At 34.9% G+C, this 19,252-nt stretch overlaps 1 protein-coding gene and 1 pseudogene across 4 annotated transcripts in view; one reads left to right on the top strand and one right to left on the bottom strand.

The window, feature by feature from the left end:
• The window catches only part of SNX13 (sorting nexin 13), a 133,631-nt gene that overhangs the window by 77,689 nt on the left and 36,690 nt on the right, over nucleotides 1-19,252 (top strand). For all 4 annotated transcript variants that reach the window (XR_006384280.1, XM_044246150.1, XM_044246148.1 and 1 more), the window contains exons 10-15: nucleotides 1,165-1,303; nucleotides 1,681-1,769; nucleotides 4,554-4,653; nucleotides 5,833-6,026; nucleotides 16,330-16,434; nucleotides 17,116-17,248. Coding sequence is in view for 3 of the 4 variants with exons in the window: in XM_044246150.1 (XP_044102085.1) it covers nucleotides 1,165-1,303; nucleotides 1,681-1,769; nucleotides 4,554-4,653; nucleotides 5,833-6,026; nucleotides 16,330-16,434; nucleotides 17,116-17,248 (760 nt within the window). In the remaining variant the exon portion in view is untranslated. The remainder of the gene's footprint in view (nucleotides 1-1,164; nucleotides 1,304-1,680; nucleotides 1,770-4,553; nucleotides 4,654-5,832; nucleotides 6,027-16,329; nucleotides 16,435-17,115; nucleotides 17,249-19,252) is intronic.
• Nucleotides 6,241-7,796, bottom strand: LOC122904879 (annotated as a pseudogene).

Here is a 19,252-nt window from a genome sequence, read left to right as displayed (position 1 = left end):
TTCTTATTCTTAGTTCAGTTACATTAATATCTAACCATATAGTTCATTTCTATTTGAACGGCAAAGTTTAGAGCAGTCTAGTTGTAACATATCTTCTTTCTATAATATGTTAGTGTTATCCAACGATAGTTTTTAAGTCATTTCTAAAAATAGTATGGATAGGTTTGCGTTATTCATCATAAATGTATATATATTTTTAAAATATGAACTAATTAAGAATGAGTCTTCTCTCTTACTGTGGAGTAAATTACCTCATATTGTTATTTTCAACTAGAGCAGATAAATGGACAGCTGTTTAATTGTTTCTTAATGTGTTCTTAGAGAAATCATGTCTTTAATAACCTACCTTTTTTTAATCATTGAAATAAAATTTACATAAAGTGAAAGAAATTGCTGAGTAGTCTTCTGACGTTTTGTTCTGATTTTGCACTTCCCTAGCACCAGTTGAGAGCCTCCATCTCTTTGCATTCTGATGAGCATTTGGCATTGCTGTTTTGTTGTGGTTAACTTGAATATGCATGACTCAGTGATACTGAGCATCTTTTCGTGTGCTTATTAACTAGTTTTTCCCAAGTTCTGGACATCTTCAGTCCCCAGTTCTTCGACTCCTTATAGAGAATGTACAATATCCCAAGTCTGCTGCCTTTTCATCGTTTCCCTTACTCCTTTACTTAAGTCTTGTTGGCAGTCACAGAAGCTGGTCACTTTATAATATCCTTGAGTACTTTTTGTGTCTCACTGTTATATTTTTGATGAAGCCACACTCTGGTTAAATTCAACTCAACTCTCAACTCCCATTCCTGTTCTTAAACAGCACGTGGCTAGGAGAAAAAAAACAATTATGTCATCACATCGATTCTGTTCAGTTTAGGTCAGAGAACAGCACTTTTCTGTTTAAAACCCTCCAATAACTTCATTCCACTCAGAATGGAAGCTACCACATGTACTGTACCCTACCAGATTGGCCTTTCACTGCCACTAATCTCATCTTCTACTCCTTTACCTTTCTTTCGGACCATGAGTACAGAAGTTTTCATTTTGTGTTCTTAAAAGCACTGCGTAAACACTTGGTATAAGATTGTTCCTACCTAGCATGTGGTAGACCCTGAAGATTGTTTTTTTCCTGAGTCCTTCTCCCACCTGTGTTTTAAACTTCATTTTCAGATCCGTGATTCTAATTGCAACTATGAGGCCTTTATGAACATTATTAAATTGAGTGACAATATTGGAGAGCTAGAAGCAGTCAGAGATAAGGCAGCAGAAGAATTACAGTATCTTCGATCTCTAGATACAGTTGGTGATGGTAAGTAATTCATTTAAGTACAGAAACATGTACTTCTTTAATCATTATTCTATCTTTAAACAAAACTTTAATTTACCCAAATGTCACTTTATGTTATTAGTTATTTTCACCTTATCTAAGTCTAAATCTTATTATGTTAATGTGTGTTAAGAATAAAAGTATTATAATTTTCTGAATTTGAGGCTGTTGATACTGTAATTCTCTCTAAAGTAAAAATAATAGGCATGGTTTAATTTTAATTAAATAATATCACTATAAAATTTCAGATTAGTTCTTTTATTGTTTGCTCTGTTCATGTTAAATTACAGTACATACATGTTTAAAATATTTCATAAATAACATTACCACTAGCTCATAATCAATTTGTTTGTATTTAGATATCAACACTATCAAGAATCAAATAAATAGCTTACTATTTGTAAAGAAAGTATGTGACTCAAGAATACAGCGATTGCAGTCAGGCAAAGTAAGTAAAGTACTTTAAAATTAATGTTTAGTTATAAATACTTTATTTTCACTTAAATATCTAGCAAATGACAAGATGTGAAATATTAATTAGTGTGGCCCTCCACAAAAGGATTTGCAGAAAAAAGTATTTGTTAAAACTAAAGAGATTAAAACATTTCCTGAAAAATGCTACAGCAATTAAAGATTTTATTTATTGGTTTATTTATTCATCTTTTCATTTTTTATTAAAAATTCAACACTTACATGGTTTTATACATTGAGCGCCATTTTAGACAGACCTAATAGGCAAAAGCTCTCTCTTCATAGAGTTTAATTTTAGTTGAAGAGTCAAAAAATAAACCAATAAATAAATTATTATATAATGTTAAAAAACGTGTTAAAAATAAGTAAATATAAAAATAACAAGGCAAAGTAGAGAGATAGAGAATGTCTAGGAATGTTTTAGATTAGATGCTGAGTGATTTGGTTACATTTGAGCTTAAGAGAAATCTGATAGAATAATGGGAAAGTGTTGAGATTTTTTCTTTTTTAAAGAATCTTTCAGGCAGAGGTGAAATCATATGCAGAGGCCCTGAGATAGGAAGATGTTTGGTGAGTTAGAGTAGGTCAGCATGGCTGGTATGGAATGAATGAGAAAGGATGGTAGTAGTAATAAAATTGGAGAGGAACCTTACGGATTATATCATATATGGTTTTATCTACCATAGTAAGATTTTTAAAAAATTCTTTTTTTTTGGGGGCGTCTGGGTGGCTCAGTGGGTTAAGCCTCTGCCTTCGGCTCGGGTCATGATCTCAGGGTCCTGGGATCGAGCCCCATATCGGGCTCTCTGCTTGGTGGGGAGCCTGCTTTCCTACCTCTCTCTCTGCCTGCTTCTCTGCCTCCTTGTGATCTCTGTCTGTCAAATAAATAAATAAATGAATTCTTTTTTTTTTTTTTTAAAGATTTTTAAAATTTATTTGACAGAGAGAGAGAGAGAGAGATCACTGTAAGACACCTTTTCATAGCAGATCCCTTTAAAATTTAGATACCTTGTTTTGAAGCCCATCAATTCTTTTTTGAGTCTCAAGCTTTACCTTTTTAATTAGTTCACTTGGGAAGAAAAGTCAGAATCTCCACAGAGATAAAGTTTTTTAACCGTGCTACTCATCTTGAAACCTTAGAAGGCTGTTTATCTTTTTTATTACAATAATAAAGTTACGGTGAATACTCTTCTGCATCTCATATGTGGAGCTGCTTCTGGGAAAGAAAGAGGTGGTAAGTTTGAAGAAAGAAGACTTAGGAGAAAACATGTGCTGCCACCAGGTTACTTTATACCAGACATTTTAAGTCAGTTATCTATTATTATACAGTATTTATATGAAGGGAAATACTAATTAGAGAGGAAGTTTTCCCTTTTTCAAGTTCTTTTTCTTCTCCATTATGTATTAACTACATCTAATTTAGTATTTCCCCCTAATTAAGGCACTCTAACTTTCAGAAAAACCTTCTGATCTTTCTTTTCCTTTTTTTTTTTTTTTTAAGATTTTATTAATTTATTTGACAGAGAACAGAGCAAGAGGGAGATGGAGCACATGAGCAGGGTTCAGGGGAGCAGAGATAGAGGGAGAAGCAGGCTCCCCACTAAGCAAGGAGCCCGACAGAGGACTCAATCCCAGGACCCTGGGATCATGACTTGAGCTGAAGGGAAACCTTAACCGACTGAGCCACCCAGGCGCCTCTGATCTTTCTTTTTTAAATAGAGGATTGTGAGATAGGGATTTAGGAATACAGAGAAATGGTGACACAGAAACATTCGGGTTTTATGGAAGAGGCTTCAGGCTTTGAAAACACCGAGTCATTCTTGGCAGCTCTGTAATCATAGGCAGTCTTTCTGATTTCAGCTTTTTTATCTGTTAAGTGAGGTGGGTGATATTTATCCAATAGGATTGTTATGGAGAATAATGTGTATAAAGTACATAGCACAGTGCTTGACATGTGGATTCTCTATAAATTTTTTTTGAAGATTTTATTTATTTATTCATCAGAGAGAAAAAAGAGAGAGCACAAGTAGGAGGAATGGCAGGCAGAGGGAGAAGCAGGCTCCTTACTGAGCAGGGAGCCCAATGCGGGGCTCGACCCCAGGACCCTGGGATTATTACTTGAACTGAAGGCAGATGCTTAACTGACTGAGCCACCCAGGCATCTCTAGACTGTCTAAATTTTGAACCCATGTTTTGTTTTGTTTTTCTGTGTTTTTTCATGTGTAGGTAGTTACCTTGCTTTTTGACTTTGAAAACTAAATTTAATTTACTGTTTAGGTCGTCTGAGAAGAAGCATATTTTTAATGAAAGATGGTAGAGTTTTTACTCTCTCAGGAGAAAAATTACTCTTTTGGGATATTTTCTGTTTTCTCAGTGAATAGACTTCAGTCTGTACTTGAACATGTTGGGATTTATTTACTCTTGGACATTGTAAGCATTCCAGATATCCCCTTTAGCTCCTAAAATGTTCATTTTCATTTGGAATATGTAGAAATAGAGAATATTTGAAATTCTGGTAATTCAGAATTATTTTATAATGAAAGAAGTGAATTCTTATCATACTTTTAATGCATATTTAATAAGCAGCTATTAATTAGGAAATTCTCTAGGCTGGGACTGTTGGGAACCCACATGAAGGAGAAAGAAAAGAAAAAACTTTATTTTTATTCCATTTTAGTTTAACATTTTTATATCTATGAAAAGATCTTTGACCTAATACATGAGTAGATGAAATATTGACCTGCATTTACTTTTCTCTTAGGAAATAAATACTGTGAAACTGGCAGCGAACTTTGGGAAACTTTGCACAGTCCCCTTGGACAGCATTCTTGTAGACAATGTTGCACTACAATTTTTTATGGGTGGGTAAATCCGTTTTATGAAAATAAAACAGCCCTCAAAATTTTTAATAATCATAAATATTACTAAACTTTAAATATCTGATATTAAGCATACCAAATATATCTTTCCTCCACTCCCCATTCTCTGAAGTGTTCCCTTTTTTGGAAATCATAGAGGTAGAGATTTATTTTGTTTAGAAGGAAAGAAATGCTTATTATAACTTAAATGTGCATTTGTTAAGTAACTCATTTAAATTCTAGCAGATTCTATAAATTTAAATTATTTGAGAAAGAGTTCTTTATCAGCAACATTGTTTTTAACATTTATATCATTTTGTGCATGAATAGGTCTTTGTTTTTATATAATTTTAATACATATAAATATTTACTAATTTTGTTAATATTATATTTGACCTTTGAACAACATGGATTTGAACTGTGCAGATTCACTTATTTATACAGATTGTATTTGATAAATACAGTATAGTAATACAAATGTATTTTCCTTATGATTCTCTTAACATTTTTTTTCTCTAGCTTACTTTAAGAATAACATACAGAATGTTGTATGTGTTCATTGTTTATATAATTGGGAAGGCTTCCAGTCAACAGTAGACTATTAGTAGTTATGGTTTTGGGAAGTTAGGAATTATACGTGGATTTTTGAGTCCATGGTGAGTTGTGCCCCTGATCTAACCCGCAGTGTTCAGGGGTCAACTATACATCTAAACTGCTTTTTATCTGGAGGATATTTTCAGTAAACATCCCTGATTCTTCATTTTCATGACCAAAAACATAAATGCATGGCTTATTGAAGATCCTAATCCTTACTTTTAATATTTGTAAGAATATTAATATTATAATCAGTAATCTTTATTGAGAACAGAAACCAAATGTTCCTGAAGTAGTTTCTTTCTGATGAAGCCTTCTGTAGTAATTTTATCTCCTAGAAATTTTATCATGAAAAATGAGATTAAAAAAAAAAATGTGTGCATTCATTTGTGTTTTCTATATAACTGTGGTCTTTTTAACCTAACCAATTTGTGATGTAAGCATTCTTCATCTTAAGCATTTGCTTAACAGTTTGAAAATGTAGAATTTTAAGTATTTGAAACTTTAATCCTTCTTAACTTGCATGGCTACATGCATCCAAAAATATGTGACATTAATATCTATGTTGTTACGGATTTTGTTTGGTAGATTACATGCAGCAAACTGGAGGTCAAGCACATCTCTTCTTCTGGATGACAGTGGAAGGATACCGAGTTACAGCCCAACAGCAACTCGAAGTTTTATTAAGTCGTCAGAAAGATGGAAAACATCAAACCAACCAAACCAAAGGTCTCTTAAGAGCAGCTGCTGTTGGAATATATGAACAGTATTTATCAGAAAAGGTGAGTCTCTGTTTTGATTAGTTTTTTTATCTTCTTTGGTAGTAACATTAGTAATAATATATTTTTTAAAGACACATTTATTCAGCATCATGATCAGACTATTACATTTAGCAATCAACAGCAAGGATGCAAAAAAAAAAAAAAATTACATTAAAACCCTTTGTTGGAATGCTTTACATTTTCCACAGAACAGAAACTATGATAACCTGTTACACAATTAGTCTCAATTACAGTCCTTGAACTTTTTGTACATACACATGAATATTGTCTAAAACATGTCTTCTTTGAAGCAGCTAAGGCCCTGCTACCCCTGTGTTTGGCTCAGTTCACAAATCTGTTACAACCTGTAGCTTCCCTGTCACCTCTCTGGCTCTCCTCTCCTGCTAAGCTATTTCCTGGCAGTAATTAAAACCTTCTGCCACTGCTATAGCTATTTCTGCTACTGGAACCATCATAGCCACCTTGGTTTCGTGGTTTAGCAAAGTATTGGCCTCTACTACCATAGGGGCTAGAACTTCTGCCTCCAAAATTTGCTCCTTTCATGGGTCCAAAATGTGAGGATTGATTGTTGTAATTGCCAAAATCATTACAGCTTCTGCCACCTCCAAAGTTGCTTCCATCATTACCAAATCTGTGATAGCCATCCCAACTGCCACCTCATCCACCACTGCCTCGACTGCCACCAAAAACCACCTCGACCACTGAAGTTCCCTCCATGACCAAAGTTGTCATTCCCACCAAAACCACCTCCATGACGACCAAGAGTTTCCAGAACCACTTAGACCTCTTTGTATGGATGAAGCACTGGCCATCTCTTGCTTTGATAGGGCTTTCCGTTCTTCACAGTTGTGGCCATTCAGAGTAAGGTATTTTTGAATGACAGTCTTGTCTACAGAATCGTAGTCACCAAATGTTACAAAGCAAAACTGCTCTTTTTGCCCCTGCTGCTGCTTTCCAATGACCACTTGCCACTTTCCAAAGGCACGTGGGAGAAGAATGGGGCACGAACAAGTCACTTCAAGAGAACGGGAGTAAGGGTCTGCAATTGAGAAGACTGCCTCCCAGAACAACTCCTCAGTCCCATACTTATTAGATACAGATAACAATCAACAATCAAGCAAGATATGCCTGATCAAGCAGTATAGGATCTGTGGTTGAGTAAACACATTTAAAGGAATCATCTAATTAACTACAGGTATCTCTGGAGAAGGGGAGATAACAGAAAAAAGAAACAGGCTGGGCGTTCCCAGCTGCTCGGGCTTCAAGGATGTATATCATCTTCTCCCAGAGAGACCTATTGCTGGTACATGTTCAAGCGTGTTTGGTCAGTACATTGTTCTGAGGGATGGTTACACACTGCCTCAGTCAGTCATGATCTCAGTTTCTTTGATTTTCCCTTACTGTTCAAATGTAATCTCTTAGATGATATTCTTTCGTGTCGTCTTTGATGTTACCAACAAAAATTTTTTTCACAGTTAAGTAGGCACCAGGTTTTTGAGAATCTTCTCTTTAGATAGCTGTCTTTAGTTCCACAACTCTTCCTTGTGTGGAAGAGTGGCCTTGCATTCATGGCTGCATCCACCTCTTCCCCAGGGGCATATATATGTGACAAACCCAAAGCCTCTGGAGCACTTGGTGTTTGGATATCTCATTACCACACAGTCCGTAAGTGTTCCGCATTGCTCAGAATGGCTCCTCAGACTCTCATCGGTTTCAAAGCTCAGACCTCTGCATCTGCTCCGCCTCTTTGGGAGACCCTGACTTAGACATGATGGTGGTGGGAGGGGAGACTTGAACGAAGCTTACTCAGCAGCATCCCTGGGCAGAAAGGAGTAATCTAAGAACGTTTCTCAGTAATAATTTTTTGTAATACTTCTGAGTATTCATTACTCATAGTAAGCAGAACTACTTGCAAACCTTGTCTCATTTAATCTTGATAACAGTCTTTTTGTATATTACTATTCTTGTGTTATAGATAAAGAAGCTCATGTTTAGAAAATTGAATTAACTTTGCCAGGGTCATGCAAATACTAGTGACAAACTCAAGACTCAAAGTCACACATACTCTAGATTCAAGGATACAAAAGATCGAAAGTATAAGAATGGAAAAAGATAAACGATGCATACAGTAACCAAAACAGAGCTGGAGCAGCTATCTAATATTAGACAATAGATTTTAAAACAAAAATTATTAATAGAAAAAACATTTTATAATGATAAAAAGGTCAGTTGATCCTTGATTTACCATTAAAAAAACAATTAGAAATACTACAGCAAAACCTCCACATACATAGGACAAAACCTGACAGAATTGAAGAGAGAAATAGACAGTTCAACAAGTGGATATTGAAGACTTCAGTAGTGATAGAACAATAGATAGAATATGACCAAAGATACACAGTAAATGAAGAACACTATAGAACACTATAAACCGCTATCAAACCTGCACATCTATAGAATACTTTCCCTAAGAACAGCAGAGAATACACATTATTTTCAAGCTTATATGAAACATTGTCTGGGTTAGATAGACCCTTTGCTAGGCCATAAAACAACTCTGAATTTAAAAGTGTTGAAATCATACAAAAGTATGTCCTTTTATCATAGTAGAATTAATTAGTAATTAACAGAAGGAGTTTTGAGAAATTATAAATTCTTAAAAATTAACACATTTCAAAATAGTCTCTGGGTCAAAAGAAATCAGAAGGAAATTAGGAGGTATTTTGAATTGAATGAAAACGAGAACACAGTGTATCAAAATTTATGGGATGCAGTTACCACAGTGCTTATAGAGAAACATGTCACTTTAAATGCCTAGTTAGAAGAAAGATCTTGAAACAGCAATTTACATTTTCACCTTAAACTAGAAGGGGAATAGTAAAATAAATTCAAGGAAAACTGAAGGAAGGAAGTGGGAAAGATCAGAATGGATATCCATGAAATGGAAAACAGAAAAACAGTAATGAAAATCAATATAGTCAAAAGTTGATTCTTTAAAATTGACAAACCTTTAGCCAGCTTGGCCAAGAAAAATAAAAAAGAAAGTCACAGATACCAAAATCATGAATCAAACAGAAGGCATCATCACCAACCCTATGGAAATCAAAAAGACTAAATGCAAATATAAACAACTTCACACTACAAATTAGACAACTTAAATACTTAAATGATATGGGCAAATGTCTTGAAAGACACAGATTGGGAAACTCTATTTTTTTTTTTTTTTGGTGTTCTAGTTTTTTTTTTTTTAATTTTTAAATTTTTTCATTAATGTGTAATGTATTATTAGCCCCAGGGGTACAGATCTGTGAATTGCCAAGTTTACACACTTCACAACACTAACCATAGCACATACCCTCCCCAATGTCCATAATCCCACCACCCTCTCCCTACCCCCTGGCAACCCTCAGTTTGTTTTATGAGATTAAGAGTCTCTTATGGTTTGTCTCCCTCCCGATCCTATCTTGTTTCATTTATTCCTTTCCTACCCCCAGATCCCTCATGTTACATCTCCCCTTCCTCATATCAGGGAGATCATATGATAGTTGTCTTTCTCTGATTGACTTACTTCATTCAGCATAATATCCTCTAGTTCCATCCACATCGTCACAAATGGCAAGACGAAACTGTCGTTCTGATACCAACACCAGACAGAGACATCATGGAGACTACAGACCAGTATTGCTCATGAATATGGACACAACAGTCATCAAGATTCCTTATACTCCAGTATTTGTAATGGCTATGCCATAGAGTACCTTCAAATTTATACATACTAGCACAAAAATTGTATTTGAACTTTTAAAAATGAGATTTTATTTTTATTAGAGAGAAAGCAAGAGAGATAGTGAAAGAGAACGTGAACAGGGAGGAGAGGGAGAAGCACACTCCCCACTGAGCAGGGAGCCTGGTGTGGGACTCAGTCCTAGGAACCTGGGATAATGACCTGAGCCGTAGGCAGGTGCTTCACTGGCTAAGCTACCCACGTGCCCTTGTATTTGAATTTTAAGTGTGAATTTTATTTGAAAACTGCTTATTAGTCCATTTGATTATATTTTTGCCAAATGAAATATATCATACTTTTTAAAGAGTGCATATTCTAAAGAATGTAACAGACACATTTGTGTATCCCATCTGGCTAAAGAAATAGAACATGTACTGTGCTTTTGAAGATCCTTAGTATATTCTTCACCTGTTTCACCTGTCTTGTTTGTCTGTTTTCTTTTTTCTTGATGAACTTAGTTTTCTGTAATTATTCACTTGCTTTCCCATACCATTTTACTATACATATATTTTCTAAAGCAGTATCTTGCTTAGCTTTTTTTTAACCTTTATATAAATGGAATGGACTATATGCCTTGCTTTTATTCCCCTCATTATTATATTGAATTTTATACATGTTGATTTATGTAAGTGTAATTCATTTGTACTGAAGTCCAAGAGTTTATTTACCTTCAAAAACATATTTTTAAAGATTTTATTTATTTATTTGACAGAGCTCACAAGTAGGCAGAGAGGCCAGCAGAGACAGAGAGAGGGGGAAAGCAGGCTCCCTGCTGAGCAGAGAGCCCAGTGTGGGCTTCAATCCCAGGACCCCAGGATAATGACCTGAACTGAATGCAGAGGCTTTAACCCACTGAGCCACCCAGGCGCTCCTACCTTCAAAAATATTTATGAGCAGTTTGGTTTGTTTCCCCTTCTTTTCTGTTGTACTTTTGCTCTGAATATTGCTGTTCATATTTCTACCTGAACACATTCAAGAGTTTCTGCTGTTTAAAAACACAGCTATAGTGTGTATATCTAAGTCTTTCTATGTTAATTTTTAAAGTAGGCTATAGAGTCAGCTCTGTTATGTGTAGTCCAGTTGAATGGATTACAGTTAATACTGGAAAAATGAAATAATAGTTATTAAGTCGGTTTTTTTCCAGCATTTTAAAGATAGTATTTCATTGTTTTCTGGCTTTCATTATTTCCAGTGAGAAATTAACTGTGAGTTTGTTATGTTTTTGAAGTTAATATTTTTTTAAAGCTTTGGAAAATATCCTGTCTTGGGAAACCCTTCTCCAAGACACTGTAAGTTGCACATTTTAGCAGTGGGTGGAGAAGATTGAGAAAAAAAAGCAAAACCCATACGTAATTCCAGAATTCAGTGCTAAAGGCAGCATTTTAGATGACTGTGGCGTGGATTTCTCTCCTTCAGTAGTCATTGCTGTCTTTTTCCCTTACCTTCTACTATTGGCAGTCATTGTTTACTCTTCACAGTAATGAATTCTCCATCGTGTAGCACTCCATGTACGGCTTAAGTGCATTGTTACCATAAATGTTAACTATTCATCTTTTGCTTTTTCTGTCCTGTGCTGTGTATTGTGATGGGACTTTTAAATTTTTAACATTATGAATATTGTAATCAAGGTTTCTAAAGTTCAGATAATGCAAATGAGAATGATTATGGTACCAACATCAGCATTACCCAGACATTGCCAATAGAAGAGGCTGAAGGACTAAATCATTTTAATGACAGATGGAAGGAGCCTTATACCTGGGTTAGGGAGAGTAAATAACCAAAATAAAGCATACTGACTGCATGATGAGCAAAAAATGTTTTGGGATTGATCTTGGTGGAGAAGGGGATATACAAGCAAATTTGGAAACTGAATTTTGCAAATAATTTTAAGTCAGTAAAAAGTTTTTTTCATTTCCCCCAAAGACCTCACTGGTCAGTTAAAAGTAGTGGCTATTAAGTGAATTAGCTTGGGCATACTACACAAATGAACACACATTAGTCTGTCCCTTTTTTTGTTTTGTTTTGTTTTTTTTTAAGATTTTGTTTACTTATTTGTCAGAGAGAGAGAGAGAGAGAGAGCAGGGGGGAGTGGCTGGCAGAGGGAGAAGCAGGCTGCCCACTGAGCAAGGAGCCTGATTGCGACTCCATCCCAGAACTGGGATCATGACCTGAATCAAAGGAAGACATTGAAGGACTGAGCTACCCAGGCATCCCACTTGCTTGCTTTTTAAAACTAGAATTAATTTTGGGTGCCTTTGGTAAGAAGTTTATGGACTGAAAGGAATTGGTGGGCCTTTGAAATTTAGACCTTACTCTGGTAGATCTCACCAGCAATCTTGCTTTCTGTAGTATATCGCGTTACATCAGATTGTGGCAATGAGAGTGTATTTTCCACTGGTGTTTGGTACTTTAATTTGAAAAAAATGGGAGTTTTAGATATCTTCTTGATTTCTAAGATTTTAATAAATTGCAGAAAAAATAAAACAAACTTTGTTCATATATTTGTGTATTTAGCAAACAGTGCATTTGATCTTAGCCAAAGGCCCAGAAGCTATTGCACACAGTACAAATGTAAATTTTAACAAATTCCTTTCAGTCCATAAAATTCTTTCCAAAGAAAATGAAAAGATCTTACCTGCTAAATATCATATAGTCCTTCTATACAATACTGCTAAAACAGGGTATCACTTGCTTACCTGTGATACTGAGGTTTTCATAATAAAGTTTTTTGGTCAGTTTCTAGTTTCTTCAAAACATTAGAAACAATGAGTTTTGTTTTTTTTTTTTTTTTTTAAGAGTCATTTATTGGGGCGCCTGGGTGGCTCAGTGGGTTAAGCCGGTGCCTTCGGCTCAGGTCATGATCTCAGGGTCCTGGGATCGAGTCCCGAGTCGGGCTCTCTGCTTGGCGGGGAGCCTGCTTCCCTCTCTCTCTCTCTCTGCCTGCCTCTCCCATCTACTTGTCAAATAAATAAATAAATTGTCAAATAAATAAACTCCATCTCTCTGTCAAATAAATAAATAAAATCTTTAAAAAAAAAAGAGTCTTTTATTTATTTGACAGCGCAAGCAGGGGGAGCAATAGAGGCAGAGAGAGGAGCAGACTCTCTGCTGATCAGGGAGACCAATTCGGGGCTTGATCCTAGGACCCTGAGATCTTGACCAGAACCGAAGTTAGCCACTTAACCAACTGAGCCACCCAAGTGCCCCAACAATGAGATTTTTGACATTATAAAAATGTCACAAAATAACTTTCTTAGACATTTGCTTCAACATGGCTATGATTATTGCCAGCCATAGAAAAGATGCTAAAATATTGACATACAGTAAAGTCATATTTTCAAAGAATATGGTAAGAATAGTGTCCTCTAATTTGAAAATACATTAAAAATAAATATGGAAAAGAATTACGGTAAATAGAAATTTATAAATAAATAAATAACTCTCAACTAATCTTTGAAGAGGTTAAAAGGAACCTTGAAAAGGATAGATTGACCTGAGTTGTGTATGTATAAGCTACAAAGAAACCTCAATTTGTCAAAGAAGGGCTAATTGTTTTTGAAATGAGATTGTTGAGAACTCAAAAAAATATCATAAGAAGGAGATAGTTAGCTTAACAGGATTTTCTTAGTTTCTTTACTAAAACTATAATTTATTTGGAATTCACCTTTGGTCTCACAAGTTTAAATGACCTCTGTGTTTTAAAACCCATTTTCCTTGAGAAGGAGGTAATAACTTTTAGTGATATCCATTATGTTTAAAAAGGGCATTTTAGACACAAATAGTCTATATGTTAATTTATAGATGCACTTCTTAGTAAGTAAAATGTAATTATTCTGTGCCTAAATAGTTCTACTGAAAAGACATTTAACTTGACATCAGCACATTTGGCTGATAACAGAAGTAAGTGTGACGTAGGCTTAAGAGCAGACCTGAAAGTCAAAGTGAATTTTGTATTTGATTGTATTCATTTATACCACTTGGTTTACCAAAAAAAAAAAAAAAAAAAAAAGTGATGTCTTAAAATCTGCAAGCAGATCAGAGAAGTATTATTAAAAAAGGAGACTCAAAAAAGTAAAATATCCTATGGAATCATGGAATAAAAAAAATAATTTTTTGATTAAGTATAGATAGTCTGTTTAGTCTTATTGTAGGTATATAATTTTTTTTCAAAGATTTTATTTATTTGACAGAGACAGACACAGTGAGAGAAGGAACACAAGCAGGGGGAGTGGGAGGGGGAGACGCAGGCTTCCCACTGAGCAGGGAGCCCGATGCTAGGCTGTATCTATCCCAGGACCCTGAGATCATGACCCGAGCCAAAGGCAGATGTTTAATGACTGAGCCACCAACGTGCCTCTGTATATAACTTTTTTCGAGGTCTTATATTTATACATTTTATAAACAATAATATAGCCTACATTATTTAAATATCTTAAAAAAAGCTTAAAAAGTTACATAGTGTATTAGAGGGCAAAACCTAGTATGTTTCTCTCAAACATTATTTGTTTAATTAGTCTTATTAATTACTAATTGCTGCTGATAACTAGTCCTCTTGTTTTATTTAAATAACCACATTTGTGTGAAAAGTACAGAATGCAGATTAATGGATAATTTTGGAAAAACACATTTTTGCATTTTTATGTTTAAAGTGGTAAAAATTATACATAAATATTTTTTCTGTATTTACTTTTTTTAAGTAGGTAGATCTGGCTGGTTGTGTCTCAGGAAAGCTCTTTAAAAGTATTGGTCACGTTATACCAAGGATGAGTCCTAACCCAGTTATGTATATTTGAGACTATAGGAAAAAGTAAACTAAATGTAAAATGTTACGATTTTTAAGTATGCCTCTTATATCCTAGAAACTGAGTTTCGTGAGCTTAGAGGGCTACTGACAGGACAAAATAAGCTAAAATCAGTCCCTAATTTTTATCACGTACTTGAAGTTGTTCAATTCTTTTTTTGTTTCAGGGGAAACCACACACACACACACACACCCACCACCACCACATCCTCCTCTACACACACAAACAATAAATAAGCACTCCTTCCTTCCTCTTGCAAAAAACCCTAACCACCTACTTGGGTTTACTAATTAGAATGTAGAGTGAACCAGGGAGCATTAGACATTGTGTAGGCCTTTTTCTACACATTTATACCCTGTTGTTTACTTACTCTTGAAACCTTTTCTCCTTTTCTGTATTTATCCAGTCTTTTCCTTGGATAGAGAAATTAAACAATGCATTCTTGTGCAAGTTTCTTTAGAATTTCCCATCCTGATTGTTCATTTATTCTCCAGAGCCTTCAGAGTTAAAAATTCAAAAGCTGGCATGCCAGAGATGACCATATTTCTAGCTTTTCAGCATTTTTTCTTTCAATAAAGAAAATTTTCACATTGAACATCAAATTTTATATTTGTGTGGCATATCTGTCATATTATGCTCTTTAAAATGGAAGTTGTTGGAAAAATCAACATTTTATATTTTTTGCCCTCCCGTATCACACTGGAACTTCGCTGCAGCATTTTAAGCCAAATTTAGGAGAACAGTAATCTCTTAAAGACTATTTAAAAAGATTGTTTCTAGTGTTAAATAAGAAACAAATGACTTATTCTTTTGGTAATCATATTAAATACACATCCAGGACTACTTGATATTCAGCATTAACTCCTCATGACAGTATTCCTATGTGCCAGACACTGGTTGTATGCCTTAGAAATCTCTTATTTTTTTTAATATTTATTTTTTTAAGATTTTATTTACTTGAGGTAGACAGAGGGAGGGAGAACATGAGCAGGGAGGGGAACAGGCAGAGAGAGGGGGATAAGCTGACTCCCTGCTGAGCAAGTTGCTGACTCAGGGCTCATTCCCAGGACTCTGGCATCATGACCTGAGCTGAAGGCAGCTGCTTAACCTACTGAGCCACTCAGGTGCCCAGATAAATCTTTCAATATGGTGAAATATTTATAAGGTTAGTATTTATATAGGTAGTATTATCTCCATTTTACAGATTGAGGAAATGAATCCTATTGAGAGGTAACTAATTCAGCAAATGTCAAGATTTAAATCCATGTTTGTGGGACGCCTGGGTGGCTCAGTTGGTTGGACGACTGACTTCGGCTCAGGGCGTGATCCTGGAGTCCCGGGATCGAGTCCCACATCAGGCTCCCAGCTCCATGGGGAGTCTGCTTCGCTCTCTGACCTTCCCCTCGCTCATGCTCTCTCTCACTCTCTCTCTCTCTCAAATAAATAAATAAAATCTTTAAAAAATAAAAAAATAAAAAAATAAATCCATGTTTGTCTTCCAGTGTACTTCATAGTACTTGATGACAAGAAGGTTTTTTGTTTTGTTTCAGCCTTCTTAAATGTCAAGGTGTTGTTTACAGACCAAGGTTGTTTTTTGTTTTTTGTTTTACCAATTACTTTCAATAATATGGTTCCATCCATTATATAATTCTTCTCCTCTAAGAAAAAGTTGTCTTTAGAAACTCAAAAAGGTCATTATTTTATTTTTCTCTGTTAGGCATCTCCAAGAGTTACTGTTGATGATTATTTGGTAGCAAAATTAGCAGATACTTTGAATCATGAAGATCCAACCCCTGAAATCTTTGATGACATTCAAAGGAAGGTATTATATATAACATTTGTCATTTGTATGTTTCTTATGAAAATGTGTTTTTATGTGCATGTAATTGATTTTTTAAAAGGTTATTGAAACATAAAAGTATAATGGTAACTAAAAAGATAAGTTAACTGACTAACACTTCTCATTTAAAAAAAAAAAAAAGTAGGCCAGTCTTTTGTTTGTTTATTTAAATGACAAATGAGGAAAATCCTTATTTGGGTTGTTACTTAAATCTGGCTAAAGGGCCAGATATATAGTCATAGAATTTCATGAGTTAATGATGATGTATAAGTGGCCTGACATAAATTTATTTTACTGTGTTCCTGGAGCCTTTATGTAGACTTATTTCTTAGAGAACACTAGTTCCTAGAACATTACCTATAACCTGTCATGTGACTTGCCTTGCACTGGGACCATTTTCAATGCACTTAGGTACTAGAGGAATTGTTGATTTTGAAATTAGTTGAGAAATCATTAGTTGTGATGTAGGCTTATTGCTGGCACCTTATAAATATGGAACCTGTGATTGATTATAACAAGACCTCATTCTAGCTTTTGTTGAAATCTTATTAGTGAAAATTAGTACATTATCTGTATTAATGGTGAAATATCTTGATTTATTTCAATAAATATCTATCTGCCTATCTATTTTTATCTATCTATCTGCCTATTTATTTCAATAAGGTTTATGAATTGATGCTACGAGATGAAAGATTTTATCCTTCCTTCAGACAGAATGCACTTTATGTGCGCATGTTAGCTGAGCTGGATATGTTAAAAGATCCTAGTTTCAGAGGATCAGATGATGGTGATGGAGGTAAGGTGGCACGTGTGCCTCTGTGTGTGTGTGTGTGTGTGTGCCCGTGTGCACGCATGTATACATAAATCTATTCCTATATACCGTTGACCAAAAGACAATGTTTCAAGGAAGGTAAAAAATGGCTTGAAGCCCAATATAAATTGTAAAATATTTAAAACTCTAAAATGAATGACAAAATTTAGTTACTACACTAAATTAAAAGGCTGAAAATTTAGTAACAGATTAAAACATAAGTATAAAAGCCTTGAAGTCTTAAGAAGAATGTTTTCTTGAGTTTTGTCACCCAAATATTTTTATGGTATTTTCCGTTTTGCTAGTAACTAATAATATTCATGACTAACAGCGGGATTATTGAGAAGATTAAATGAGATAACAAGCCATGATCCTGAGAATGTACTATAAACTATATAAAGCATTGTTTTAAAAAAAATATTTTTCTCTTTTATAATTCTGTTTTTTATAATACTGTTTTCCAAATCCTGCATTGTATAACGTGGAAGAAACTACATGCGTGGCTTATTCCAATCTTTCAGTTGTTTTCAAATGAGGATATTATCAGTATGACATAATAAAGCAGGCTTTGAGAATCAAAATATTTAGATTTTACTGCCGTTCTACTACTTAATACCTATAGTGATGTTGACCAAACACTTAATTTAAGTCTGATTTTTCTCAGTTGTAAATCTGGAATAATAATTTTGTCATAGTAATATCTTACCTCAGAGTTGTTGTTACAGCATTGTTGGATTTAAAGGAAATTATGTATAGGAGAATGGTTTATAAACTAAAACATCAATTTTTATTAGTAGTATAAAAGCAGTTATTTAAAAATAGTGAGAGAGGCAGCCTTTAGAGCACAGGCGTGCATATTATGAAGTCCAATGACCATTTTACTGGTGATCCAATTCAGAAGTACTTATAAAACTAATAGAATATGTAAGGTGTGATAAGCTTCCTGGTATGTTCAAATAAACAATGGAAATAAAAAGTAAGTGGGCAAGAGTTCACTAATTATTTTGAGAGTAATTTTAACCACTTATGAATAGGCTCTATTGGCAGGACTACTTTGAGTTGGAGATAACAATACATCTGTTAGGTAGTTAGCATTGCTTTATTTTTATCTATCTGCCTATCTATCTATTTTTTTTAATTTTTAAATTTTTATTTTTTATAAACATATAATATATTTTTAGCCCCAGTGGTACAGGTCTGTGAATCGCCAGGTTTACGCACTTCACAGCACTCACCATAGCACATACCCTCCCCAGTGTCCGTAACCCCATCCCCCTCTCCCAACCCCCCTCCCCCCAGCAACCCTCAGTTTGTTTTGTGAGATTAAGAGTCACTTATGGTTTGTCTCCCTCCTAATCCCATCTTGTTTCATTTATTCTTCTCCTACCCTCTTAACTCCTCCATGTTGCATCTCCACTTCCTCATATCAGGGAGATCATATGATAGTTGTCTTTCTCCGATTGACTTATTTCACTAAGCATGATACTACCTATCTGTCTACTTATTTGATAGAGGGAGACACGGTGAGAGAGGGAACACAAGCAGGGGAACTGGAAGAGGGGGAAGCAGGCTTCCTGCCAGCCCAATGTGGGGCTCTATCCCAGGACCCTGGGATCATGACTTGAGCTGAAGGCAGACACTTAACAACTGAGACACCCAGGTGCCCCAGTTAGCATTGCTTTAAAAACTAATCTCTGTTATAGCAGGTTCTTACTCTTCTCATCCCCTCTCCCTCCTCCTTCTTTCCCTGGTCTGTATTAGTAAGAGTTTACTTTTTAAATAATCTAAGAAATCCAGTTACAGGAGTTTGCATTTGAGTTTTGATAATTCTGTATTGGTTTTTGATCTAATATTTTGAGTTTTTAAATTAATACTTTTTCTGGTTTAATTTGTAAACCTGGAATAATGTTCCATTAAGTGGATATGATTGCATAATTAAGGAAGTTTGGTTTTTTTTTAAAGAGTATTTCTGTGGGAGCTGAGTAAAAT

The sequence above is a fragment of the Neovison vison genome, chromosome 4 (genome assembly GCF_020171115.1).
Source record: "Neovison vison isolate M4711 chromosome 4, ASM_NN_V1, whole genome shotgun sequence".
NCBI lineage: Eukaryota > Metazoa > Chordata > Mammalia > Carnivora > Mustelidae > Neogale > Neogale vison.
Note: the sequence above shows the minus strand (reverse complement) of the source record. Positions and strands in the feature narration are given on the sequence as shown.